The sequence below is a fragment of the Falco peregrinus genome, chromosome 9 (genome assembly GCF_023634155.1).
Source record: "Falco peregrinus isolate bFalPer1 chromosome 9, bFalPer1.pri, whole genome shotgun sequence".
In the NCBI taxonomy this organism is placed as follows: Eukaryota; Metazoa; Chordata; class Aves; order Falconiformes; family Falconidae; genus Falco; species Falco peregrinus.
This window is the reverse complement of record NC_073729.1, coordinates 37,388,628-37,416,375: the sequence shown is the minus strand read 5'-3', so window position 1 is coordinate 37,416,375 and position 27,748 is coordinate 37,388,628. Positions and strand designations below refer to the sequence as shown.

Below are 27,748 nucleotides of genomic sequence, written 5' to 3'. Positions count from 1 at the left end.
AGCTTGAATTCCAGTAAGTTTTCAGTGGAGACACTTAGGTATGTGACAACTAAAAATTAAGCACTCCGTCTTTGTCACGTGTATGTTTTATCGTCTGTGCACTGGTGACACTTCAGGTACGTCCCTTAGGGAACTCTTATGCTTACAAACAGCTCCTCGACAGCAATATCTGTTCAAACAAAATACAGGAAGCGAGTATTAGGTGTACATGTTTTACTGATTTCTGTATCTTAAAAAAACCTCAAGCAACATGATCATTACCCAGAAAAGTAAAGTTGTTAAGGCTAATAACCATTTCAGAGTATGTGATTATATATATTCTTTGGTGTGATAGATAAATGGCAAAGAAAGCATAACTCCTTTCTAATAAATTCCAGTTACGTAGAAGGCTTATTAATAAACCAAATTACTCAAAATGCACTACATATAAATGCTATACCAAAAAGTATGTGCATATGTGTTGAAAAGCAAATACCCTCATTGTCGTGTGAAAGGATCTTTCCCTTTCCCTCATTGCGGCCATGCAGCACCCGGTGCTCGGTGCTCGGTGGCTCTGCCTTCCCCGCCCCCCGCCCCCAGCTCCTCGCTGTGGGCTCGGCCCTTCCCCTCCCAGCCGGCAGCCCCGAGCTGTGGCCACGTCTTCATTAATGCCCTGGGTGACGAGGGGGAGCATGCCCTCAGCACCTGCAGGTGACACACAACCGCGAGGAGCGGCCGACGCGCCAGAGGGACGTGCCGCCGGCCGGGGCTGTGAGGGTCTGGAGAAAGTCCGGCAGGACCCTCCGGCAGCTCGAGGAGGAGAGGACGCAGCCCTGCACCTGGGCAGGAGTGACCCCCGTCCCCTGGCCGGGAGGCAGCTTGGCGGGGAGGGACCTGGGGCTCCTGGCGACACCAGCTGAACGCGACCGCAGGCGGTGTCTGGCTGCGACAGGAAGACTCTTGCCAGCGGGTCAGGGAGATGATCCTTCCCCGCTGCTCACCGCTGGTGAGGCTGCACCTGGAGTGCTGTGTCCAGTTTGGGGCTCCCCAGCAGAAGAGACGTGGACACGCTGGAGAGAGTCAAACATTGGGAAACTTTTTTTTAATAGTGAGGGTGACTGAGCACTGTCACAGGCTGCCTGGGGAGGCTGGGGGGCTCCTCCTCGGAGGTATTCCAAAGCTGTCTGGACGTGGCCCTGGGCAAGCAGCCCTGGGTGGCCCTGCTTGAGCAGGGGTTGGACCAGATGACTTTCAGAGTTCCTGCCAGCCTCAACAATTCTGGGATTCTGCAAAGCTGGAGTGGGAGCTGCTGTCTAGAGAACAGCTGTCTCTTTGATTTCTGGCTCTCCTTCCTTCCCTTTCTTCTCCTTCTGCTCCCCTCCACCCTGGTAAAATATAAATTTCTCATCAGTTGGTAAGAAAATGGTATTTTTTCCATATGAGTTGTTGTTGTGTGATTATTGATATGATTTTAGTATGAACCAACAACAACTTCTCATAGTTACAAGAGTTTGGAAACAACTTGATGGGAACCTAAGTCTTCACCTAGTAAAAGAAGCGGCCCAATTCTGTTTCCTAAGCCCATTGTAATGTATCATTTTCCCTTCTCATCCTCTTTTTATCATAATGGAATGGCTCACAGGTTCCTGAGCCAGGATATCTGATTAAAAGACATATACGTTTAAAAGAATGCAAGCTTGCATCATATCTGACAACTGATGTATTTTATAAAAGATGAGTAACACAATGACATCCTGTCCTTATTTGGGCCCTTTTGTAGATTAATCTGTCATCTGTATACATCTCTAAGATGAACAAACATTTCTGTCAAAGTTTGAGCTATGTTTTGAGCTCTGAGGTTTGGGCTGATTATTATTAGAAGAAAAAAACCTTCATCTGGCTTGAGCCTTTTTGGAGTGTCATCTGTGTCATCTTTGCCTGCCTGCCTAGAAGATTTTTATAGCCTTCAGCCATGTTTAGAAATAAATCAGTAAAGAATTTTCTTCTCAATTAGACATGCAGAGAGCATTAGAAAATTCAGGATTGGGATTAGAAAATTAATGGTTAGAAAATATCTGATTGTGAAAGCTGAAGATCTTTGGTGTGGACATGGGTGCAGCCATCTGGTTGGCAGGTGGAGTGAACATGGAGGATGCAGTTTTAGCCCTGGGGGTGCACGCGGCTCCTGTGGACACTGGCAATAGCAGTGGGATGAAGGGAAAATACTAAAACCAAGAAAGGCCCACAGAAGAAAAAAGTGTAGAAGATGGGGGCAAGGAACATTGTGGATACAGAGCAGAGGAGGTAAGAAGTAAAAGCTGGAGTTTGGCAGATGAAGAGTCTTCGATGTTGGGGACAGCTTCTGGGTCTGCTCCCCCCGGCTCCCCCGTGAGCACGCACCCCGCTGCTGGCAGTGTAACCACAGGTTCCTTCCTGTGCCATCTCGGGTATCTCAAGGGTAAGGCAAAGAGCTTCAAGAACAAGAGAAAGATGTCTTCTAGACACCTGTTTGCTTCACCTGTACCTCTAGAGCTGTTTATGAGCCTTGGAGGATTGGTATGGCGTTCGGTAAGTTTTTTGCTCCCTCTGGGCATGGGTTGCATGCAGCACATGGAGGCTGCCAGCTGGATTCATGCTTGGGGTAGGTGCTGGGAGTTGCCCGTAGTAAGAATGGGCGGGGAAAGACAGACTGATTGTAATGGCCTTCTTCAAGAGTACATGTGGGATACACATTCATTTTTTGCTGATCTTTCCTTTCTTCCTCAAAGTCCTGAATCCGTGTTCCTGTGGGAAGCCAGTTAACCTGAAGCCTGCGTTTTCAGTGTGATGTTTTGGCGGTGCTGGGAGCTGGTGCTGGGAGCTGGTGCTGTGTGGTCCCTGTGGCAAACCCAGGCTCGTGTCCTTCACTTCACTGCTCTAGTGAGGCTGTTTGCGTGCCATTGGCACAGGTTTTTTAGTGCTGGTTAGGCAATGCTGCAGTCTGTGGTTAATGCAATCCTTAAAAAACCCACAAAAACAAACACCCAAAATCCCAATCAAACAAGAAACCCCCAAACCAACAGGAACCAAGAATTCTTCTTAAAATGCAGGTCAGTTTTGCTGAAAATTCCTCTTCAATGTCCATCTCCTTGCTTGTCTGCTCCCTGAAAAAACTTCCTATCTATGGTAGCATTAACCCCATGAAAAAAATTTGCCATTGTTTGTTTGGTTTTAAGAGGGGCAAATCCAAGCCTCCAGCTTCAAAGCTCTCTACTTTCATTGCTATACACATGGGGCAGTTTGCAATATATGCTTGAGAAACTAAGAAAGACAGAAGCCTTATTGCGTTCCCAGTTTGGCTTAGCACTTTGGGTTTAACATTAGACATTGGCAGATGGTCTGAAAAATACGGCATTTGCACAAAGCACAGTAGTTACAACATGAATTCGAGTGCGGTTTGCAGGTTTTGAAGTTTGGCACACAGTTAGCAGCTGGTGTGGGCCTTGGTTTTGGAGATATCTTCAGCTCAGCATTTTTCTAGAAGAAAACACATGGAAATTCACATAAAGGTGACATGGGTGTGGGTCAGGATAAAGCATAGGTGCAATGAAAGCAAACTGTGAGAGGAGCTGGCTGGAGATGAGCAGGCGGTTGCCAGCAGTGAGACCTGTGTTAGCAGCGGTGCAGAGGTGTGGTGGGACTGGATCACGGGAAACACTGGCTGGGGACCAACCTCCTGAACAACATGGTAAACCTCCTGAGCCCCCCATTCTGAGCAGTTGGAAACGTGACTGGCTAGAGCATTGGGAAATGCTCTGTAGGGAAGCATGTGGCAGCAGTGAAGGAAGGGATGGAAGAATCTGCAAAGGTAATGACGCTACAAGTAACATAAAGTAAGGAATTACTCTTGGATCCCCAGACTTTTCAAAGGAAAGAGTGAAGCCTCCCTACCAATCTGTTGGAGCTACTGTTGGAGCTCGGTAACTCTGTGCCAGCAGATTTGTGCACGGGAATTAACTACAGACACGGGTAAGTGAGCTGAAGAAGATCTCTCAGCCTACCCAGGGAGTGCCACTCATCTGTCCGTGCTTTGGAAAGGTGGAAAACTTGGGGTTGGTCAGCGTGTGCCTGGGACCAGGGGAGATCGCTGCAGCCCTCCAGCCACAGGCACCCTACACTTCAGCTCGGGAGTTCCTCAGGAGTTTCAGTTTTAAGGTAAAGTGTTAAGTGGTCTCTAAGTGCTTTAGGAGCCTTTAAGCCAAAATACTTCGGCAAAGTTTGGTCACAAGAATATCCTGCTTTGAGCTGAAGGAACTAAATGGAACTAAATGACATCCTTTTGAGCCTGGGTCATCCCAGGAGTTCAGGAAGTGTTTCTAGGAGGGTTGTTGGCACAGGGAGTCAATTAGAAAGGAAAAGGACCTTGAAACGTTTCTGCTTGCAGCAGTGACTGGTTTGGCTATAAATGGCTATCACAACACATTAAAAATAAAGTAAAAATGCTATTTTCTACTCTTCTAGGCAATCTCTGAAGTACTGGACCCTGTAATACTTTACATTCGAGACCTATGGGTAACGTCACATTGAGGAAATCCATCAATCTGAATTTACTGATCTGGTAAAATCATTAGCTAACATTTTCAACCAAGTACCAGCTTCTTTGTATGCCTCTGCTTTAATGTTTCAGCACCTGCAGTTAAAACCCAGCAGACAGAAAGCCTGTGCCCCTGGGCTGCAGAGCCTGAGGGTGAACCCACACAGTGCGGCTGGGAATGGTCCCTCTTTATGGCAGATGCCTCGATAAATTTACAAATAATTAAATCAGCTCAAGGTTAAAGTAACTTTTGTGTAAAAGAGGTCTGTAAAAACCAAAAGCGAAATCATACCCAAGACGACCCTTCAAACCCAAACAACCACCTCTGAGTAATCTAAGATCACACAGTTTTCTTTCCACCATTAATGTTTTGCATCTGTTTTTACAGTATTTAGAGCTTCAAATTGTATGTCAATTATTTAAATTGGGGTATGGCAGTAAAAGCCTTGCAAATGAGCACACTGAGGAAAACTGCAGAAGTAAGAAACTGCTCTAATTCAGCAGAGTTCTCTGAACAGCCACCTACCTTGGAGGATTTCTTGTTCTCTGCCTCTTTCCTGCTGACTTTCTGGGATCTTTTAGTTAAGTCTTCAAAGAGAAGAGCACAACATAATATTAAATCAATTTTACATCATGTGTTATTTAATTGAGATGCTTAATAGTATTTTTGTGGGAGAGAAGGCAGACAACCTGCACAGCCACCTTGTCACCACGCACGTCGCCTCTAGGAGGTGACCCCCCTGCACCAGCGGGTCCAGACGCACGTGGGCAGGGGGCTCGGCGAGGCAGAGGGGTGCTGGTGGCGGGGCTCTGGAAGGGCTTTTTCACACATTGTTTGGTCAGGTGTGAGCAAGAAAAATAATTTCAGAGAAATAAAATTAAAGGTCTCTGTATAAAAGGTAGGGTTACTTATGCACATTAGTCACATGAATAAAAATGGGAAAAACCTTTAGAATCCTGTATTTTTTTTCCTCTTAATAGGTGGTGTTACCTGCATAGTTTTGCAGGCATTAACGAGCGTACGCTGGTTTTCGCAAGCAAAAACCTCTTTGCTGATTTGGCATAAACTCTTCATCTGTATGATCCCACCTTTCCTTCTTCATTTTGGTCCTTTTTCACCCACCGCCTTGTTTTACAGAACATGACTTGCAAAGGCGTTTCATTAGTGTGCCTGTAGCTTTGGAAGGTTTGTGAATATTTGTAGAGTTGAATCTTGGATCTGGTAAATTTAGCGTGTGTGTGTTCAGATTATGCCCGATGTAACTTCTTTTTTTCTTTAGATCAAATCGCTAATATTTGTGAACTTCCTCCTATTATCCCTTGAAGGCTAATAGCATTTACTGCAGTTGTTATTGTCATTATTATCATTCCAACTCTAACGCTGTTTATTACTACGTATAAACTCCGTGACTAAGACTTCTCTTGGGATCAACCCTGCAAGACTGTTCAAGTGTGAGACACTTCCCAGCTCCCTAATCTGGTATGGTATGTTTAATATCTTTATTCTGTGAGTGTGAGGTCTGTAATAAGTGCTACCTGTATGTAACAAAAGACTGGGATGAAAAATTTACATATGCCCACCAATGAATGATAGACCCTTGTCTATTCTAGTGTTTGCTCTCCATATCTTTTTGAATATTTAATGATTGCCAGGATTTACAGAATGAAGAATACATATTTTAGGCTATTTTGGGGAGTTTCATTTATTATCCTTTTGTCATTTTAGGTAGGGTTATACACTTCTAAGAAACAGTGGGAAGGAAAACTATACTTCAAGAACATAAAGTTATTGCCATTTAATAAGAGCACGTCTTTACGGGGGCCTTGCTCTAACTAGGATTAGTGGTTTGGATCCAGTTCCCCTGGCAGATTATGCCAGCTTTGTTATGCTGCCCTTTGAAACTTTCTGATTCTAACCAAGATGCTTGTAAGCCATTTAATTCTACATGAATTTAATTTTCTGCAGTACAATTGTACAGGATTGTCTGGATTGCTCCATCTAGAAAACTGTTTCAACAACATTCAGTGAAAGGTTATATGAAGTGACCAAGCAGAGATTTAAATATTGGCATGATGTAAACATGCTTTGATTGTTCTGGGGAATTTGGTGAAGAAAACGATGCTCAGTGGGCAGATGAGAGGGAGATGCAGAGATGCCTTTTTTGACAAGTGAATGCTGTAGTTGTCTCTTCTGGGTTGGGTAAAACCCTTGCTTTTCCCAGCTGGCCTCTAATCTCATATTCCTCTATCTACTGCATTTCCAACAGCTGCCCAGCGGGCCAGCTCCTTATACAGCTCGGCTGTGACGATACAGGACAACATAACAGGCTTGTGAAGATACTGATAGCACGCACTGCTGAGCCCTGTTGATACAACTGCAATTTGAAGAGCTATAAAAAGCGTGTATTAATTAATGATTGCGTATTTTACCAGCCGATGCTAACAAATTCTCTGCTTACCTTTTAATTCCATCTTGGTTTTTATTGAATTTGAGTTGGTACCATGAGCACTCTGATAGATTGATTGATTGATTGATTGATAGGTGTGTAAACAGCTGATTGCAAATGAATTTCATTACTCAAGCATGGCTATGGCAACATTTAAAACTGGAGCCGTAACATGACTGCCTGCATCTCTGCTGTGTGTGGGCAACCAGAAGGAACTGGACTTGGTATAAAGAAATGTCACTGGGATAGGAAGGTCTATCCAAAATGTTTAAACTGATCTGATGAGAAATCTTTCTGTTGGCTAATATAAAAATAGATTATGTATATCAGCATGACAGATTATAAGCAATAAATTATAAAGAAATTGATATTATCAGGAGGGGAGGGGTGGCTGTGGTTATCTAAACACTCACGATATTTGCTCTAAATCGTGGATATTTGCTGAGCATGCTGCTCAGATGAATGCTGTTGGCAAAGTGATATGGCATGGCACTGCCCACCTGCCATGTTTAAGGCACAGGCACATTTTTGTGAGAAGATAAGTGAAATCAGCTGAAGGGAATGCATTTTGTATCTCTGATTTTAAGTGGAATAATAAAGTTATTGGAAGTGTGAGACTGAAGGCATCTAGGATCACAAGGACTATGAGATGGAATAGCTTGGGAAGCTGCGGAACAGCATCAGCTTTACTAAGCTTGCAGTTAAGCAACCTTGAGTTAACTCGGGATTCGAAGGTTCAGCTTTCATTGGAAATGCATGTGTGGGGCAACTCCTTCTCCTTAAAGAATTATTGTCCTCAGCAAGCGTGCAGAGAAAATACAGGCAGCCAGGTAAGAACCCAACCTGCTTTAAGCAAAATTCCTAAAAGCCTGTGGAAAGAAGCTAACCATGAGAAGCTTTATTTTTTGATCTGTTATATTTTTGATACAGTTATGGATGATGTTCTGCAGCTAATTATCCTTTCTTGGAAGGAAAAAGTTGGCTTAAATTACATTGAAAGAGTTAGGGCAGACACTAGGACAAAAATTTGTGAATGGGTAAGCATTGCCCTGACAAGGGACTGCCCTAACAGGACAGCTGCTCACCGGCCCGTAACAGCAGCGACATCGCTGGTCCTGTCCTGGGTGAAGGGATGAGCCCTGGCTATCCTCTGCAGTGCTCTTTTCTTCCCCTGGTTAAAAATTGTTTGGCATGAAAGTAAATTGAGATTGAATTTATATTTAATTAATACCTTACACTAAATGAACACCTTAGACAACTGTTGAGTTCTCAGCCACAAGAGCAGATCCTAAAAACCCCAAAAAGTTAGGTTGACTTCTTCTCTTTGCACTAGACTTTCTGGAGTACTGGAAGGCTAATGCCCGTATTAACGGCAGAACACTTCTCTAACATAAAAACACTTACAGTATGAGAGGAGCTGAAGCAAAATCTGTAAGATGAAACAAATTTATGTATTTAGTTAGTTGTTTAGTTTTTTGCTCTAAACTGTGGTTTGCCTTGTTGCCGTTCTCAGCTGCTGTGGCCGTGTTGCCACTGCAGCTCCGCGTACTCTGAGGCACTGGGGTGCAATTACCACGCTGTGGTCAGCTGGCCAAGCAGCCCACAGCAACCCACGGCTGTGTTTGCTGCAAACCTTGCTGATTTGGCACCGAATGGCAGGTTTTACTAACCGACTATGGAGATGGGTGGGAGATCCGAGAGGTGCATTTTGTTGCTCTTCGAGAGGCTGCATTCCGTCTTCTCCTCAATCACCATGTGGGAAGCGGCAGCTCTCAGCAAACTGTAGCAGAGCAATAGGCTTAGGAAGAGGTTCTTGCTTTCCATCCTGTGGAGGAAAAATTCCATTGTTATGAAAACCAAATTGGTCAAAACCTGCACACAGGAGAGACGCAAGGATACGAATCTCAGCAATGGCTTTCTGTCATGCTGTGCAGCTTTAGCAACGTACCTCTGACAATTCCTTTGCTTCCAACCCTTTGTCTCTGATACCAGCACACCTAAGATTGCAGTTGTCCGAGTGGGAACAATGCTGCCTTAAATGTAACTCTCACAGATGGCCTTTTGTTTTCTAACACCCCCCCCCCCCCCCCAGTTCTTTTCTCAAAAGGTTCAGATTTCCCAAAAGCTGTGTGTTCTTGCCACTGAGGCTTAGTGCTGTGTATTGTGTGACCAAGGGGGGAAGAACTGCTGCAGTCACTTTTGCCTGGCTCAATCACATCATCAGATTTTTCCCAGAAAACCTCGTTTAAAAATTTGTGCTACAAAACCTGGAAAAATGACAATAATTTAAAACAAACCCACAAATTATGTTTCCTATTAGTTTTTGCCATTTTGAAACAAGTCATTGAAGAACTGTCTTGTTTTATTATACACTGATGTGGCTGCTCTGGTCCTATGGTAAATCATAGCCATAACTCATGCAAGTTATAGAACACCCAGTGCTGTAAATCATTTATGGGTCTTAGGGTTTAGTATGTACTTAATAACTTCTGAGATGTAATGAATTCTAGGGAATTTAAGCATGTTTATGGAGAAGCCTGAGCTCTGCAGGATGTGGCTGTGGGCCTTGGAGGAAAGCCAACGGCCCTGGCCGAGCCCCGCGTGAGCAGTGCAGCTCTGCAGGGTGCACAGTGCGTGTCCCCGTCCTGGTGCCTTTTTACGGGGTTGAGGTTGATTTTATTTCCATCTGCATTAGTTTTGTGCTGTGTCAGAGGTAGGGGAGCCTCCCCTGGGGCACTGCAGCCTCCAGATTTGTGCCTGGCTTTGGGGCAGTGAAAAGCCACTAGGAGCAGTAAGAAGAGGGAGTGAAACCAAATGTTTTGAGCTGTTAATCTGGTTGTAATTACTTAATTACCAGAGAGTTAAGATATGCAGAGTTGCTGCATCGGAAGAGCTTCAGTCTAACTGCTGCTGCTAAGCCGGGTCTGTGTGACACCTGCTTTTACAGCCTCCACTGACCCCACTCCCTGGAGAGGCTGCACGCTGCACCCCATTCCATGTGCTTCACTGGTTTCTCCAGCCTGTCCCACCGGCCATGCTGGTGGGAAGAGCGTCGACACCGCTCACCTCGCTGGCTGCAGCTGCACCGCCAGGACCCAGCCTCGGCGGGTTCCTGCCAGGGTCTGCGGGGCACCTGGGCTGGACCCCCGGTGATTCAGGGACATCTGCACAAGCTGCAGCCGAGGCGGATGCATCCGAGCTCAGAGCTTTCCAGTAGGGGAGATGAACATATAGGGAAGCAAGTGCTGCTCTTTCACCGCCCTCACTGTAAAAAATTCCTTCCTTCCCTGTATGCCCAGATCCTGTGAAAATCAGCATACTTAAATGCTAAACAAGCTAAGATTTCTTTAAGTAAGGTATTTTATTTGACCAGCTGCGCATTTGGAAACGTAGACCAGCTTTTGGGAACACAAGCCATTATTCAGTTCTTTTTGAATTTTAAGCATATGCCTAGAATATGAACATCAGCAGGGATAATCAGCTTGGTAAAATTAGTTACGTAAAAAGAAGTTCTAATTGGGACCTGAATTTTTATGGTTATGACCTAAACAGTTATCTACATATATAAGTGTGTGTTAGAACAGTCTTTAGAAAGCATCAAGAAATCTCAGTCAGGTTTGGGCATCTTCTGTGAAAAGAAGTGGGGAAAATGATAAAAGGGTATCTCTTCTGCATTAAAAAAAAATAATAAAATCAGGCTAGGTTCCTGACCTAGCAAATGTCAGGTGGTGGTGGATGCCCCGTTCCTGGAAATGTTCAAGGTCAGGTTGGAGGGGGCGCTGAGCAACCCAGTGTGGTTGAAGACGTCCCTGCTCCCTGCAGGTGGGTTGGACTTGGGTGGCCTTTCAGGTCCCCTCCCACCCAAACTGTTCTGTGGTACACGGCATGTCTAGGACAGGTAAATGTAGACATTTGGGCTTTAACTTTTCCCCTGCTCTCAGCTGGAGTGAAGAGAGCAACCTGTGAGCTGGAAGCTGTTTATATTTGCACATGTGGTGTTCATGCTGTGGGTTTTGCTTTCTTAAGCAACTTTTTAGCCTAGTCGCAGGATACGCTGTGGAACATACCTATGCCTTACAGGTCAGTGCATGCTGCCCATCTGGCGTACTGGCACAGCTGGCACATGACTGTCTGTTGGAGACCATGTCAACATGCCCCCAAAGTACTGTTTAGGTAAACTTCTTCTGTCCCGGAATGTTGTTTCCATTGTAGTTCCTTGGCTTTATCTCAGCAAAACTGCCAATGAATGCAATTGTGCCTGTGCAAATGCAACAAAATAGTAAAATTCTACAGCTTGCATGTGTTCGCTTCAGGGTGACATGCGAGTACACTCTAGTGTTAAAATGCAAACCTAGCTGCATGTGTTGATTTGAATTCTTGTGCACATGGGGGGCAGAGAGTGGGTTGCCAAAAGCACTTAGGTGGGAGGAATTTTACAGCCTTTGAGTGACTGAACCTGGAAAACGTATATATTGGTGAATATACATTTTATCTGAAAAAGGTAACACACCTTGGAGCAGCGTAGACTGCTAGATGTGTGCAACAGGGAACTCTGAACAGCGTTCAGAGAACACAGCAAGCAAATAACAGCATATGTGTAGTAAAACTGATGATTACGGATAAGAAACCTGGAATCTCCGAAAGCAGCAAGATTAGTAGCAGAAGGTTACAACAGCAAAGTAGACATTACTGCATAGAAGATTCTCATGGTGTAGAACCATTAAGAGCAGACACAGATGTTTGAACAGAATTTAGTCTTCAGAACCAAAGGAGAGAGGGGAGCAAACTAATCCAGCGGACTTTGAGAAAACAGATTTCTGTAAGTTCAGAAATTATGGGTAAAGCTCCACAAGAAACAAAGCTGAAATGAAAAACCCCCAGTATTCAGAAAACTAACTTGTGGTTAGAAAGCTACAATGAAACTGAATCAAATGATTAAGAGCAAATATCTGGTGATCTGTTAGAAAAAAATATGCTTAGAGCAATTGACACAAGTTTGGCCTTCTTGTTAGCTGTGAAAGGAGGGGATTACACATTTTTTCAGTTTGATTTTTTTAAAAATTTGAGATTTTTGAAGTTGTAACCATTTGGTGTGATTATTAACCCTCTAACTCTTGCAGCTGGAGGAAATAAAACTGAGTGGAACTTTTTGAACTGCTAAGTCCAATACATAGTTATCCTCCACAATCAGCGCGTGTCCATCTCTTTGTAGGTTCGTGACAAGTTGACCTATTATTGCAATTGTAGAGCCCTTCCACACCTCCCTGCTTAATTGCCATATAGAAATTAATTGTCCTTTTAATTTTCAGCCTGACCAGTCTGGGGAAGACATCAAGTACTTCATCTGTTTATATCTCCCTGCTCCATTGACTGCCTGAGTCACCCTGGCTATTCTCCGCGCCTCCTTGGCTGTGCGGCTGTGCAGCTGTGTGCCTGGGTGGCTGTGCAGCCGTGCGGCTGGGTGTCTGTGCGGCTGGGTGTCTGTGTGGCTGGGTGTCTGTCTGTGCGGCTGGGTGTCTGTCTGTGCAGCTGGGTGTCTGTCTGTGCGGCTGGGTGTCTGTGCGGCTGGGTGTCTGTGTGGCTGGGTGTCTGTCTGTGCGGCTGGGTGTCTGTGCGGCTGGGTGTCTGTGCGGCTGGGTGTCTGTCTGTGCGGCTGGGTGTCTGTGTGGCTGGGTGTCTGTGCAGCTGGGTGTCTGTCTGTGCAGCTGGGTGTCTGTGCGGCTGGGTGTCTGTCTGTGCGGCTGGGTGTCCGTCCGTGCGGCTGGGTGTCTGTCTGTGCGGCTGGGTGTCTGTCTGTGCGGCTGGGTGTCTGTGCAGCTGGGTGTCTGTCTGTGCAGCTGGGTGTCTGTGCGGCTGGGTGTCTGTCCGTGCGGCTGGGTGTCTGTCTGTGCGGCTGGGTGTCTGTGCGGCTGGGTGTCTGTCTGTGCGGCTGGGTGTCTGTGCGGCTGGGTGTCTGTCTGTGCGGCTGGGTGTCTGTCTGTGCGGCTGGGTGTCTGTGCGGCTGGGTGTCTGTGCGGCTGGGTGTCTGTCTGTGCGGCTGGGTGTCTGTCTGTGCGGCTGGGTGTCTGTGCGGCTGGGTGTCTGTCTGTGCGGCTGGGTGTCTGTCTGTGCGGCTGGGTGTCTGTCTGTGCGGCTGGGTGTCTGTCTGTGCGGCTGGGTGTCTGTGCGGCTGGGTGTCTGTCTGTGCGGCTGGGTGTCTGTCTGTGCGGCTGGGTGTCTGTCTGTGCGGCTGGGTGTCTGTCTGTGCGGCTGGGTGTCTGTCCGTGCAGCTGGGTGTCTGTGCAGCTGGGTGTCTGTCCGTGCGGCTGGGTGTCTGTCTGTGCGGCTGGGTGTCTGTGCGGCTGGGTGTCCGTCCGTGCGGCTGGGTGTCTGTCCGTGCGGCTGGGTGTCTGTCTGTGCGGCTGGGTGTCTGTGCGGCTGGGTGTCTGTCCGTGCGGCTGTGTGTCTGTCTGTGCGGCTGGGTGTCTGTCCGTGCGGCTGGGTGTCTGTCCGTGCGGCTGGGTGTCTGTCCGTGCGGCTGGGTGTCTGTCTGTGCGGCTGGGTGTCTGTCCGTGCGGCTGGGTGTCTGTCCGTGCGGCTGGGTGTCTGTCTGTGCGGCTGGGTGTCTGTGCGGCTGGGTGTCTGTCCGTGCGGCTGTGTGTCTGTCTGTGCGGCTGGGTGTCTGTCCGTGCGGCTGGGTGTCTGTCCGTGCGGCTGGGTGTCTGTCTGTGCAGCTGGGTGTCTGTGCGGCTGGGTGTCTGTCTGTGCGGCTGGGTGTCTGTCTGTGCGGCTGGGTGTCTGTCTGTGCAGCTGGGTGTCTGTGCAGCTGGGTGTCTGTCTGTGCGGCTGGGTGTCTGTGCAGCTGGGTGTCTGTGCAGCTGGGTGTCTGTGCAGCTGGGTGTCTGTCTGTGCAGCTGGGTGTCTGTGCGGCTGGGTGTCTGTCCGTGCGGCTGGGTGTCTGTCTGTGCGGCTGGGTGTCTGTCCGTGCGGCTGGGTGTCCGTCCGTGCGGCTGGGTGTCTGTGCGGCTGGGCAGCGCGCAGGCCCAGAGGAGCCCTGGCAGTCTCTCTGCAAGTTCCCAGATCTCAGCCCCCAGTGAGCTTTGGAGTTCGGCATGTAGGGGCTTCCACCTGCAGCAGGGGCTCTTTGTCGTTATCTCCCACAGCTATCTCTTGATGCCAACGCTGGGCTCAGCCCTGTCCTGGATCACACTGAGCCTGCTAACCCCCTCCCGCAGATCCCTCGCCGGCGATGTAGTGCCCCAACAGCGTGCGTTCCCAGGGGTGCGGGGCTCAGGGGGTGCCTGGGGCGCTCCCTGAGGGCAGGACCCAATGGCCGTACCCTTCTCCTGGGTGCTATGAGCGCTGTCACCACTGTCACTGCACCATCCACAGAGGTCTCATGCAGACTCAAGCATGGCTCCCGCGTACCTTTGCTCTGAGGGTTAAGCACTGCGATTCACTGCTCGGCTGCTGAACTCCAGCACGTCTTCCCTGTTGGCAGCCCCCTACGCACGATGCTGAATGTGCTTCTTTCACTTAAACATAACTGTAACCTAACCACCTAACTGTCAGCAGCCATCACAGCAAAAGTAGTTTTATGACCTCACAACACACGGCAAGGATGAAATGGAGTGCGCTGGGTCTCCTTGTCACACATCCATCGCATCCCTTTGACCTTAAGTGCAGGGTCTGTACAAAAGGCTTTTTCCTGTGGGAAATATCCTGTATATCCCCATCTGCTACTGATCATCATAGGAAATCCTCAAAATAGTCCAAGTTTTCCTTTTCTTCAGTACAGCTAGATGAGTATGATAAATACCGTTGCATTGCCTGGAGATAACTTTCCTGGCTACTGCCAGACCTGCTGTTTGTGTCTGCTTGCATGGGCATATCTCTGCAGGGTTTGCTTGTCACTAGTTCCAATCGCTTGCATTTATAATTACCACAGCATCAGAGTTCTGCCAGACTCAGCTGTTCTGGAAGCCACCAGGGCAATGTTAATTCCACTTACCAATGGGCTTTGATATGGAATCAGGAATGCAGATTTACGTTTATGTGGATCCCTTGCACATAACAACTAAAATCATTGAACAAATGCATTTTACAAAAACCATAACATTTTTGTTCTGAACACGATAATGTATTTATAAGTGACAATGATTCCTGATCCCCCCTTCCCCTGCCCCCCAATATCTATTTTGTGTTAGTCAAGGGGTGGGGGAAATGTCACTATCTGATTGTCCCATTTGTGTACTTTTTTCTGGGCGTCTCCCAGTCTAACTTTACTTTTCTTTTAAACAATTGCCCATGGTTGTAGAAAACAGGTTCCATATTTCGAGAATCTGTTCCAGTCTGATACTTTGTTCATTATTTCATGTTCTACCCTTGCATCTTGACTTGTTTAAAAAAACTGAAGTGCACGGTTGTGGTGCTTGGGTATAAACAGAACCTCAGTTTGGGTAAGAAATGCTCCGTGTGCTGTCTGTGAAGATAGACATGGCTGTAGCTGACAAGCAACCGTTTTCAGACTTGAGGCAAACTTAGGTCCAAGTCTTTTTTCTTTCAGGGGTAATAGTTGAGGCTAATTTTATAGTTCTCCTCTAATACCCCTACTTAGTGCTATTGGCTAAGTTTGTCCTCCAGCCTACATATTTTCCCTTAGGTATTCCAGAAATCGCCCTGGAGCCCGTACTGCAGGTGAAGCTGGGTGGTTACATGCCTTTTGCTCAGGGATTTCATCCATCAGCCTGCCCAAACTGCTGCCAGACAAGCCCGTGTTCCCACTGTCTGCGCCCACCACGTGCCGTGCTGCACCGGCTCCTCCCTGCCCTGGCTGGGTGGCTGTGAGGCTCGGCTTTCCCTTTGCATAAAACAGGTGTATATCCTTATTTACCTGCACAAAATGGTGTAATCTTAACTTGGCTTTAAACAAACAACTGGCACGAATTTCTAGGATTAAAATGTGTCACATCCAAATTTCGGCTTCTTTTCTGCTTCAACAGAGCTATAAAATACTATTGACCAAAGACGAACGGGCAGGTGGCATTGGAGGGCTTCTCTCAATTCATTCTCATTCCATTTCTGTCTTTCAGACTCTTTTCTCTGGTCTTTTGTGTATTACTTTTTTTCATTCCCCGGTATAGGAGCCTAGCACAAAGGGCACTGTCTTTTCTCGAGCTTCTGTATACCAAACCCACAATCAGTTTACTAAAATGAATTGTATATGTTGTACAGAGGTAAGTGCACCAGAGAGACTTCTGTTGTGTTTGATGTAGTATGTTAAGTTTCTGTGCAATTTTAACATTTTTTTAAGCTATTGAACTCAGTTTACCCTTCTTGCTCCTTTTATTTCTATTTTCTGTCTACCTTTTGTTTTCTTTCATTTTCAGTGATCCACTGTGCCCTTTGCTTTTGACACAGAATTTTCTTTGGACACATTTCTCCTACCTTTCATGCATTTAATTCTTTTTCCTTTTGCACTTTTCCATTGTTTCCCTACCTTGTCCTCATCATCTCCAGCTGGATGATCCTGAGGAATGAAGCAGTGAAACTGGATGAGATGCAACAGTGCAAAGGCCAAGTTCAAACACTGAAGCTTGAGGGCAAAAAAATTTCTGAAGTTAATGGCTTCTGGATTTCAAATGTTAGAAAGGGAAGAACTGGCTGTATTGATTACAGCGTGACCAAGAGTGATAATGTGATGCAGCTGTGAAAAAAGCAAATTCAGTCCCAGGGTTTATCAAGAGGAGTATTTGTAACAGAGCTATGAAAGCATTTATATTGTATGCAGATACTGGTGTTCATTTAGAGGATTGTGTCCAAATTTCATTGCCCATGTAGAACAAAAATGCATTTAAATTAAAATGGATGGCAGCAAAGAACCATAAAATCATTACAAAATGTCATTGCTTGAGATAACATACGATCTAGCAATGTCTCCCAGGATAGTGTCCTAGACACCCAATTTCTTTATACTCCACTTGACATGACTTCATGTGGAAGGTGGTGTGGGCCTCCATCCCCTCATACATGTTGATGACAAATATGAGAACATTTCATTTACATTTGTGATAAGCCTGAACATGATCAGGCAAAAGGATCTTGTTCTATGCCTAGAAACAATGCTTTAGGGGTCAAATATTCTTGAATTTTTTAAGGATGCCTGAATACTAATACACTGTTATCACATCTAACTGCATGGTTTTAAAAGCACCTTACGAACATATACCATTCCCTCATTTCCTTGGTTGCATCGAACTGGTTTACTGTATTTTTGGTAAAAGTAAAATGAGCTACAGTGAAAATTGCTTCAAGCTTCCCTCTTAACTTTGAAAAAGGAAGGCATTTCTGAGAGTATCTGAGGCATGTTCCATCTCTAGTAAACTCAGTCATACTGACTTTGAGCTTTACTCTTCTTGTGTCAGAATCCCAGCATCCCAGCACGGTCAGGTTGGAAGGCACCTCTGGAGACCATTTAGTTCAACCTCCTGCTGAAGCAGGTTCTCCTAGAGCAGGTTGCACAGGAGGAGATTCCAATTAGACCTCCTCCATTAGACTGGTGTCTAATGTTACCTGCTCCTTCGGTAAAGCAAGAATAACATAACAGTCATCCTTCAAGTCCTCAGGTCCCGGAGGACCTCGGTAACTGAATTCTGCAGGAGCACAGCTATCAAACACTGGGGGAACGGGGTGATCAAAGCCTGATGGAAGGCAGTCCTCAAATCCCAGAGCACTACAGTGCTCAGATGCTGCATGGGTGCTGTTCCCGAAGTTTTGGGCACATGCATTTCATTGACTGAAGCAGAAGGCTTTACAGTTTTCATGTTTTTGAGTACCTCATACACATATATAAAAAAAGCAGCAATATGAAACTGATGGCATCCTCTACAGTCTGTTCCTGTTAAGAATAGTCATAATTTGATCAATGGAAGAAAGCTGACGCTTTCCTTCATCTGTGTCTCATAACCATACACACAGATGCAGTTGCAAAAGTTGTATGGGCTGCATCGACCCTTGCTATGACCTGCAGCCGCTTGGGCCTGCTTGATGGCTAAAAACAATTAAAGGCAAACGAGGCACACAGCCAATCCAAAAAGATTTGCAATGTGCAGGACTATGCAATGACACGCATAATTTGGCTTGTATATGTCTAAAAGCCCTGATTTACAGATGCTGTATGTGTTATTTTTGTAGAAATATATAAATGCAGTCATTTTTAATTCTCTGCGTGTGTACGTAGGGAAGGGGATAGCTCAGCACACTCTTTCAAACCACCCTGTGTTTATTTTTCTCTCTGCAGCTACACTTATCTATTACCCCCCCTGTAATTAGGCTGTATATCACACTGTTTAGACCAAAACCACTTGAGCTGGGATGGGTTGTAAAGGAAGAAAATAAATTTCCATCCTGAGGATGTTCAGCTGAGTCCACTGGGCCGTCATAGCTCAGATTTCAGGATGGCAAAAAGGGTGAGAATCACTCTTTATGGCAGCTAGAACCAAGACTCACTGGGGCTCAGAGATCAACTGTGTTTGGACTAAAAAGGAAGAGTCTGATTAGAAGAAAAACTTGTCCGTCACAGTCACTATAACTATAAATTACGTTGCTTGCTCTTCCTTCTATCGCTCATTCGGAGCCACCCCTACCTGCTCAGGTGCTGCATTCTTTGCTCAGGATGGTCAGGACAACAAAAAGAGGTTTGAATTACAGGAGAAAAGGTTGAGATGAGACATAGGGAAAATCTTTGCAACATTGAGGATAGGGAAGCACTGGAATAGCTTGCCTGGAGATAATTACTCAGTCTCCAAAGTCAGAGACATTTAGGAATGAATTAGACATATGTCTGTCAGTCAGCCTGCTATGCCACTTTTCATACTCAAAACTAACACAGATTAAAACCCCCCACCAAAGCCAGACAAAACTACACCCTCTTTAAAACTACCCAGTGTGATGGTGCCTATAAAGCAAATATGGATCTGTGTCCCAGTTGTCAGACACACATTAGATGCCACAACTGAGGATGGAGTGAATTTAAAAATTAAAAATAGAGTGTAATAACTGAAATACTTAGACACAACTAATGTCAAAAGAAGCAACTCTGAGTGATGGGAGTTGTTGTGCTGCTCAAGTGGAAAAGGCACAGAGAATCAATGATTTCTCTGGCTATTTGTAGTGATCAGTATGAACGATGAGGTGCTGGTGACTCGTCTCATGGACGCTGCCTTGTAACAGAGCCTACGACGGATTTAGAAGTGACTAGTAAACTGATGGTTTATAAGAGCTCTTGAGAAAGTAGCTAAAGCCTCTAGCTTCTAAGAGTGGATAAACCGCGCTGCTAAATATCTAGGAGAGCGCAAAGCCGTAATGAAGCTACAGGCTCACAAAAGCAAACAAGGCTGCTGTGATCCATGGCCTGACTTCTTCCATGACAGGCTGCAGACCTTTCCTGGATTTCACTGCTTAATTCTTAATTAAACCAAGTGATAAAATGTCTGGTACTTTGTTACTCTAGATTTGTTTAATTTCAGTTTCTAGGACCTGCATCCTTCTAAACCTTCCTCTTCACTGTGGAAAATGCTTTTGTTTTCATTTTTTTGCCCCTCCTGAGAGGTAGTTTCCTCATATTCTCCCAGCTCAGATGAACAGGCTCAGCCCATAGAATTACTAAGTATAAATTACTCTCCTCCCAATTCTTCAGTTATCTACATGGCTTTTCTGTTCAATTTTCTAATTTTTCATTAGGAGCAGAGGTAGTATGTCTTTAGTGACCTTGCTGATGCCAAATAATTTCCTTACTCCACTCTTTTTTTTACTCCACTCCACTAGTTATTTTTTAATCAAGTTCTCTATTTTCTGCTTCAGTTTTTTTCTAGGAACCGAGTCAAGCCAAAGCACATATAATGTCCTTATAGTCCAATTAGTCGTTTAGGTTATTAGCAACTATCTAGCTATTCCATGTCTTATTGAGAATGAGCTTCCCACCCAGCTTCACCAGCTTAACAATTAGCACCTTCTTTAAACTGGTTGTCTAGCCTTCCCCAAAGGAGCAACTGATTCCACCAGTATGGGGTGAAACTGGGGTTGAGATTGGGTGGGCTGATCGATCCATTGATCAGTCAGTCAGCCTGATGATTATAGAAGGAATCCTGGATTCCTGCCTTAAGGACTACAGGGGGGAAGAGCACTCCTTTCCCAATGCTGAGTGTGCATCTCAGTTGTGAGAAGCTCCCTGTTCATCAGCCAGCATGTCACATGCTTGAAGGCAAGTTATTTAGACCAGTTGCTTTAAAAGAGCTCTGATGCTTCTTCTGATTGACTGATAGAAGGGAAAGTGTTTTTAATATCTGGATTTACTTCAGTAGTGAATATAATATTTTTTTCTTGAACCTTTCACTTTTTCTGTGTTGTTATTTCTGGTTTAAGTTCAAGTTGTGCTCTCATGTATGAGACGCATAGCATTGTTAGGGGGGTTTATTATTTCCAGTGCACTTTACAGGCTCTACTTGGAATTTGATCTGCCTGCCACAGATTATCATTTTGCTTCCTGTTTTTAAATGATTCTAATCTTCTTATTTATTTTTACTAACATCTTCAGGGACAGGACTCTGTTTGAAAATGTACTCCCACCTTTGTACTGGGATTTAGGGCATGTTATAAAGCATTCTTTAAGGGTTCTGGGCTGTCCCTCATCTTCTGCATGTTTAAGTCTTTCTCCTAGCTTGTTTGGGAGAAATATAATTCTTTCCAGCTTTATGGAACTGCCTCTAGGAGGATAAGTATGTTCTCAGAAGATGAGAAGCCAGTGAAGTGTCTGCCTTTGAAGACTGTAGGAAAGAGGAAGCCATGAAACTGTTGTTCCAAGTTCACTTTTCAGGGAAACAACTTGTCCTGGTTTCAAGCTGGGATAGCGTTAATTTTCTTCCTAGTAGCTGGCACAGTGCTGTGTTTTGCATTTAGGATGAGAATGATGCTGATAACACATTGATATTTTAGTTGTTGCTAATTGGTGTTTGTACTAAGTCAAGGACTCTTCTGCTCCTCGCCCACCCCACAGCCAGCAGGCTGGGGGCACCAGGAGCTGGGATGGGGCACAGCCGGGACAGCTGACCCCCACTGACCCCAGGGACACCCCAACCATGTGGCATCACACAGCGCATAAACTGGGGGAAACTGGCTGGGGGCTGCTGCTCGGGAACTGGCTGGGCATCGCTGGCAGGTGATGAGAAACTGCACTGTACATCACTTGTATGTTCTAATTATTTTGTTATTATTATTATTTCTCCTTTGTTTTCTGTTCTATTAAGCTGTCTTTATCTCAGCCCGCGAATTTACTATTTTTTCCCTCAATTCTCTGCCCGTCCCACTGGCAGGGGGGAGTGAGTGAGTGGCTGTGTGGCATTTAGCTGCCTGCTGTGATAAACCACAACATAACTATAAGAAATACTTATCCAGGACACAATTATACGAAGTACTATCCTGTAAGAGCTTACATGCTGTTTTATTAAGAGGCATTACTTTTCTGGCACATCCTTCTGCTCTCTTCCTATGCATGACTAGATACAGGCTTTACAGACAGGGGTGTGGGAGATCTCCCATTTGTATTCACTATCAAGCCTCTGTTGTCTTGGGTTGTATTCTGTTTATCCATTCAGGAAAAAAATGGCTTTTATGTCACAATCCAGACATCTAAGAGGTGAAGTTGTTGGTTTTTTTAGGAGGGTATGAGTTGTGAGATATTTGATCTGTGACTGGTGGAGGCTGATGGTGGATTAGCTTCAGAAATCCTTTGGGCAACAACAGTCCTTCTGGCAATGTGATAAATAAGATCAACAGCCGATTTATATCTGATGATAAAACCAAAATAACATCACGCTCTGGCTTTTGCTGCTGATTAATTTTAAGCAACTTGCTTGAAAGTCAGAGGACCGAGAGTTTCACAGAAGGTAATGGAACAGGGAGAGGTGCTGAGTGCCGTGCAATGCCTGCTTGTGGTGGATGGAAAACCAGGTGAGGAACAGGAGATGGAGCGTTGGCAAGGGTTCCTACTGTGCAGTACGTGCATGGAAGATGGGTACAGCTGTGGTTGTCAGACTTCCTGATCAGCCCAGGATGCTCTGAGGGACTGTTGGGGTCTCAAGCAATCAGCTGGGTCCGCAGCCTCGTCCCCGCTGCTGGTGCCTGAGGTTGGTGCTGGTGCTGCAGCTGTAACCTGGGCTCAGGCTGTGGGGGAGAGCTGGGAGGTGCCCCCTCAGGGACTCCCTGCTTCCCTCAGGTGCTGCAGAGGAGGCAGGAATTTCTCCTTAGCTGATGGCAGAAGGACCTGCAAAAGGGAGGCTTGAAGGGGCTATGGCTAAAGGGCTATATTTAAGAAAGAACGATAAATGCCTTTTATTTGTTTTCAGTGTGGAATGGAACTTCTAAATATCCTACTCTTCTATTTGACATCGTAGACTAGAGGGTTCTGGCTCGTGTTAATCTTTGACTGGTAAGAAGCACAATTTCTGCTTGAAGGTGCCCGTTGCACATTGGTGACGCACGCCAGCCTGGCACAGCTCAGAAGGTGCTGAATGAGGGGGAGGGCAGCCCCTTCTGGCGTGGCCACCGATGACTATGGGGAGAAATGGACGTTTCTGGACATTCCTTACACATGCAGGCAAGGTCGTGTTCTCCTGACTGCGGCATGGGCGAATAACGGTTGGAGCCATCAAAGCATGCAGCTACTTAATGCAAATTAATTTGTTGCACTTATATGCTCTTTTAGAAATTAGGAAATAGACAATAAGAAGATCGATTTGCATCGCCCTTGTCCATGTAGGAAAACCTATGACGTGGACATCGTGTACCATATGGAAGAAAGATGTCGGAGCAGTCTTGTGTATCTATGCAAGATCAGCAAGAGATCTGGGCTATCTCTACAAAGTGCTGCGAGGCACAGCTTTCTTCATGGAAGAAGGAAAAGCCATCTGTGGCCCATAAGTGGGAAATGAGGATGAAGACAAGTATCTGGGAGATGTTCATTGATAAACTACACATAGGAAAGCAACACACATTCTAAGAATGAAAAAGTTATGGACAAACATCTAAGAAGAAATGAATATTGTACATTCAGAGTGGGAAGTTTCTGCTGTTCTGGAAAACAGTGACTCAAAAGGGCTTGGGAGCTGTGGTGGAAATGAGCTCACGGTGTAACACGGTTGTCAAAAGTGCTAATGGAGTTCTTTAATGAGAAAATAGGACTAATGGAGGAAGAATGCTTATTTGGGATTGGTATGGCTATGTCTGGAGCATGCTCCAGGAACACCACTAACTGAGTGGAAAGAGTTGGGAGAAACCATTAAAATGACCGAAGGAATGGAAAAATATGTCTAAAAAGAGCTCTCAAAGATCAATCTCTTTAATACAAAAGAGAAGCTGTAGAGTCTCTCAGTTCCTGAATGTACTTGGCAGGGTTGGAGGCGGGATGTGATGACAGAAGGGTTTGCCAGCAAGATGACAAAAGCATAATGAGATGAAGTGACCAGAAGTAGAAGCCGGGTCTAAAAAATTTCCCAGATCTGAACTATTCTGGCTCTACTAACAGTTCTACTTTAGACCACCCAAAGGCTGATTCAGGTTTTCTACTACAGAAATTTTAAAAGAAAATAAATATTTCAGTAAGAAAAACAAATTCTAAGCAAAACTGCTGGAAATGACATGGTCTGTGTTACATGCTAACTAATGATTAGGTGTTCGGTTTTATTATGGTCTTCCAAATCCTGGAATCTGTGCCGGGAGGTGGCTGGTCACTTCAGCTAGGGCATGCTGGGGACATGCTTCTCACCCATCATCTGGGAGACAAATGCAGTAATTTCACAGTTTCCCTATCAACTTAACCTACCTCTCCATTTCCTTATTTTAAAGGGTATTGTTTCTTTTTTTTTTTTTTTTTTTTCCTAAATCCTGAGATCTCTGAAGCCTCTTTAGCTCTAGGAAAATAAGTAAAATTTCTCTCCAGTGTCAGGCTTTGAGTCAGACCTACTACAGCCCGTTCTAAACCCTTAGAAAGCACATGCTGGAACAATGAGCTTTGAGATTCAATCTGCAAACGATAAAAAGCTCAAGGTGAATCCCTATATAATATATACACAGATATTATTTAGGGGTATGCCTATATATTGAAAATATGTAGTGATGTACTAATTTTTTTCATGTGTTGTGTCCCCTGAAATGCAAAGCTTATTGCTTTCAGATGATCTGTGCGACATTGCTGCCATTTCATGTTTTTTAAAAACAAAACAAAAAAAGAAAGAAAGATAGATGGGAAATAAGTCTTTGTAGATTCTATATGGCTCGGGCTCAGAAAAATGTCAGTACAGATTCTTTCTAACTCATGTTTTTAGTTGATCACAGGAGTGAACTAGATCTGCTCAGCCCAGAGCTTTGTCATTTTATCGCATGTAACAACTGATGATTCTCTGTGGGCCATGATGGCCGGTTCCCCACAGTGGGATCAGTCACCTTTATGGTTTTTCCTTTAAGCAAACATATTACAGCCACCAAGAAACAGGGGTGCTGTTCCCAGGCGCAGCCTTCCCGGGGGTTCCCCTGGCAGAAGGTACCTGCTGCGGCCCCAGCAGCGCTCGCTGTCCTGGCTGGCCCCGCGATGCTGCAGGGATGCCTGGTTGGGGCACCTGGAGAAGGACCTGGCAAAGCCCAGTGCCACATGTGCTCCACAGGAAGGGCAGGCGCGCTTGTGTGTGTCCGCTCGGGCCAGGCTTTGTTTGTAACTGGGATACTGCTATTGACAGGCTGAACACATACTTCATACTTTGCTAAACAAAATTATCGCGTTGAATGGATTTGAAATGCTGAATTAAATGCTATTATGTCTTCCTAGTTATTTGTAGGTGGGAATGCATCACAGATATTTTTCATGGCATGAGCATTTCAAAATGCAGAGGGGAAAAAAGTCTAGTGAGTTGCTTCCCGAGTAGAGCACTGGTCAGTGCTGCCTTCTACTTCCTTGTAACTTTAATTAAATATACTTCTTTGAAGACTAAATAAAATTTGAATGACCCACGTGAAAAAAGATTGAAGAGAAATAGTGTGATTTGAAAAACAAATTTCACAAGCAAATGCTATGCAAGAAGTCAGTGGGCTTTTTTCATTAAATTTGCTGGTTTTAGAAATGTTGTTAAAAAGTAACAACGTTATGCAATATTTCTTCCGTGCAACTATGTATGCCACATGAGTATGGGCACTTAATTAATGAGGAGTTAACTATCTAGTCAGTGTTTTTAGTGGGTCTTTATTCTGCAAAATACTGGAGGCTAATTCCTGTGTGTAGCTCTGCTTGTGAGTCCACTTGTGCATCACAAGCTAAAGGGAATACTAAAGATGCAAACCTGTAATGAAGCTGGCAAAATTCTTCTGCAGTTTTCATTGAACTGTTTTTTTCCATGTACAAGAAAAATCAGATTTCCCCCCTCCCAAGTTATCTTCCCTATCTGTGATCACTTGTGTATTTTTTGCATTTGGGTTGGAATGTTTGTGAAAGCTTTCTGAGCCTGCTTCAGCAGAGGTAAAAAAAAATTATTCTGTGAAAAGTTCTGCAAAAAGATGCACAGGGAAGTGCAGGTTTGATATTTGGAAAGCTGAACCGGAGATGTGTTCTTAAAAAAAACAAACAAAAAAACCAAACTCCACAAAAACCCAAAAAATCAAGGCAAAAAAAGCCCAAAGCAACACAAACCATAAAAGTACATTTCCCACCCCCAGCCGCCCCCCCCCCCCCCCCCGCCCCCCCAGCTTCAAAAGACCTTATTTTAGAGAGACTGTGACTAAACCAGCCCAAAATGTAGGCTGGAGAGACTTCAAACTATTGAAATAAAATGTACATAACCTTGGGGGGGGGGGGCAGATCTACAGTCAAATAATACCTCTCGAGAGCCCTTCCTGCCTCCATCAGAAATGTTTCTGGTATTAAGAGGATAGCCCACAAACTGTGAAAATGCCAGAAAGCAGCAAAGGCACGTTTGAACACAACGAACTACACTTTTCTTTCATCATATAGCTGAAAGTCAAAAGAAAGAGAGCTGTATAATATACAAGGAGAAATAAAGTAGGGGAAAAAAATGTAGATGAGAATGTAGGGGGGAGAAAAAGTAGATGAGAATGTGGAAAGCAGTAAGAAATGCATCTGTTTAAGAAAATCACAAATGTAATAAAATGAACAATGTTACTGTTTGTTTTCTAGTGACTGCAGTCATGATGAAGTTGATAAAACACTGTAGGAATTCAGGGTGGAAGAAAAATGTTGGTATGGCAAATGGCAATTACAAATTATCTTTACATTTCGTATCTTGTTAACTCTGTAAAGCAACTGTTGCTTGCTAAACTTGCACAAAATTATACAATATTATGAATACTAATGGAGGATTAGACACTTGGGATATCTGTAGTGTAAAGTTACCTTTTTGTGACATGCTAGAGAGAGAACTTACAGGGCAAATTAGTAAAAGAATTACAGTCCAAAGTTTGAAGAGAAATATTACCACTCCCAAAACAAATCAATTCTAAACCGTTAAAATCTTTCAGGAGTTACAAAAGTTTCAGCAAGATAAAGTTTTTTTCTATTTCAATATTATATAGTAATTTTATTTACCTCACTTGGATGGGGAAACAAAATAATTTAGCCAGCCAAATGAAGCAGTGTAAAAATACAGCATAGGAAATATACTTTGTTAACATTAAAATCACACAATAGTGTATAGAGATAATACAACATTTAAAATAACATCAGAAAAAACTTAGATACAAGTAGACTAGACTAAAGAGCAAGATTTGCAACAAAAAATTGAAGAGCCAGATACATCAAACAGAATCAGAACAATCTAAATCACTGGCAGCACTGAAAAAAGTGTTTGAAGTTGAGCAGAAAACTGGAGCAAATAAATGCAGAAGAGCAAAAAGGTAAAATATCAAAGTTCAGAGAATTTTAAAACTTTACTGCGTCCCAGACAGTGAGATAGCTTTGCAGGACTGAGTAGAGTGTAAAGGAGGACAAATATCTCCAGTGCCATGGAGCAGTAAAACACAATATTTTAAGTCCAAGCAACACATTGGAAGTTAAATGCCCTGTAGAAGAGGTTAAATATTTAGGTCCTACCGAAACAGCAAGCTGTTGTCCTATTCATCAGGCCCTAATGAAAATCAGTGCAGCTGGTCTCCCTTGTTATGCTGATCTTCAGAGAACATAGGCAAAGCTTTTGGAGTTGTTTGTACTCCCATTTGACTGCAGTGCAGCCTGCTTTTAAATATCACCTCCTCCCGAAAGCAATGAAGAAGCATGTACTAAGTTTTAGCTGACAAAATTATGACTAGGATAGACAGTCTATTCTTTTCTACTTGAATTTCTGCTTTTTCTCACTCCTTTCTTTTTATTTTCTTTTTTTTTTTTTTTGCTTTCACTGTTTCACTCTGAAAAAAACTGGTGGAAAGTTGACCCTCAGCCCCTCCTTTTTCTCCCCGTTTGAAAGCCACAGGGAGAGTCCTGATCCAGCAGTCCTCAGGCAGGGATGTTTTCAGCTGATAGCAGTGAGATTCTTCTGCCACTCAGGTAGAAAAACATAGATCAGAGGGAAACAACTGAAAAGACCTGCTGATTAAAAAAAAATAATCTGTTGTGCTCTTTAATAGTTGTTTAAGGCTTGTTACTGCAAGTTCCCCTACCTGACTGGCTCACTCCCTGGAAAAATTATTCTAACTGCTGGAAATGTGCCCAAGCAGCTCC

At 44.6% G+C, this 27,748-nt stretch overlaps 1 protein-coding gene across 3 annotated transcripts; it reads right to left on the bottom strand.

Moving 5' to 3' along the window:
* Positions 1-198: 198 nt before the first annotated feature.
* Positions 199-27,383, bottom strand: ASIP (agouti signaling protein). Of its 3 annotated transcripts, none has more exons than XM_055814569.1 (4): positions 27,125-27,383; positions 8,670-8,824; positions 5,079-5,140; positions 199-3,495 (listed from the first exon to the last, which is right to left on the bottom strand). In XM_055814569.1, exons 2-4 carry the CDS (start codon positions 8,821-8,823, stop codon positions 3,319-3,321), a joined length of 393 nt encoding a protein of 130 aa, XP_055670544.1. In that variant the 5' UTR covers position 8,824; positions 27,125-27,383; the 3' UTR covers positions 199-3,318. The 3 variants fall into 3 exon arrangements, with proteins under 3 accessions (XP_055670544.1, XP_055670545.1, XP_055670543.1); XM_055814570.1 differs by lacking the exon at positions 27,125-27,383 and adding an exon at positions 8,948-8,987; XM_055814568.1 differs by lacking the exon at positions 27,125-27,383 and having other exon boundaries at positions 8,670-8,844.
* Between the last annotated feature and the right edge of the window lie 365 nt (positions 27,384-27,748).

What these genes read in the sequence shown, in the direction of transcription:
- ASIP (XM_055814568.1), bottom strand. Translation starts at nt 8,844, where the DNA reads ATGGAATTTTTCCTCCACAGGATGGAAAGCAAGAACCTCTTCCTAAGC. An exon ending in CCCACCCATCTCCATAGTCG is followed by an intron (nt 5,141 to 8,669) that starts GTTAGTAAAACC and finishes TTCTCTTTGAAG; the next exon opens with ACTTAACTAAAAGATCCCAG. An exon ending in AGAACAAGAAATCCTCCAAG is followed by an intron (nt 3,496 to 5,078) that starts GTAGGTGGCTGT and finishes GTTTTCTTCTAG; the next exon opens with AAAAATGCTGAGCTGAAGAT.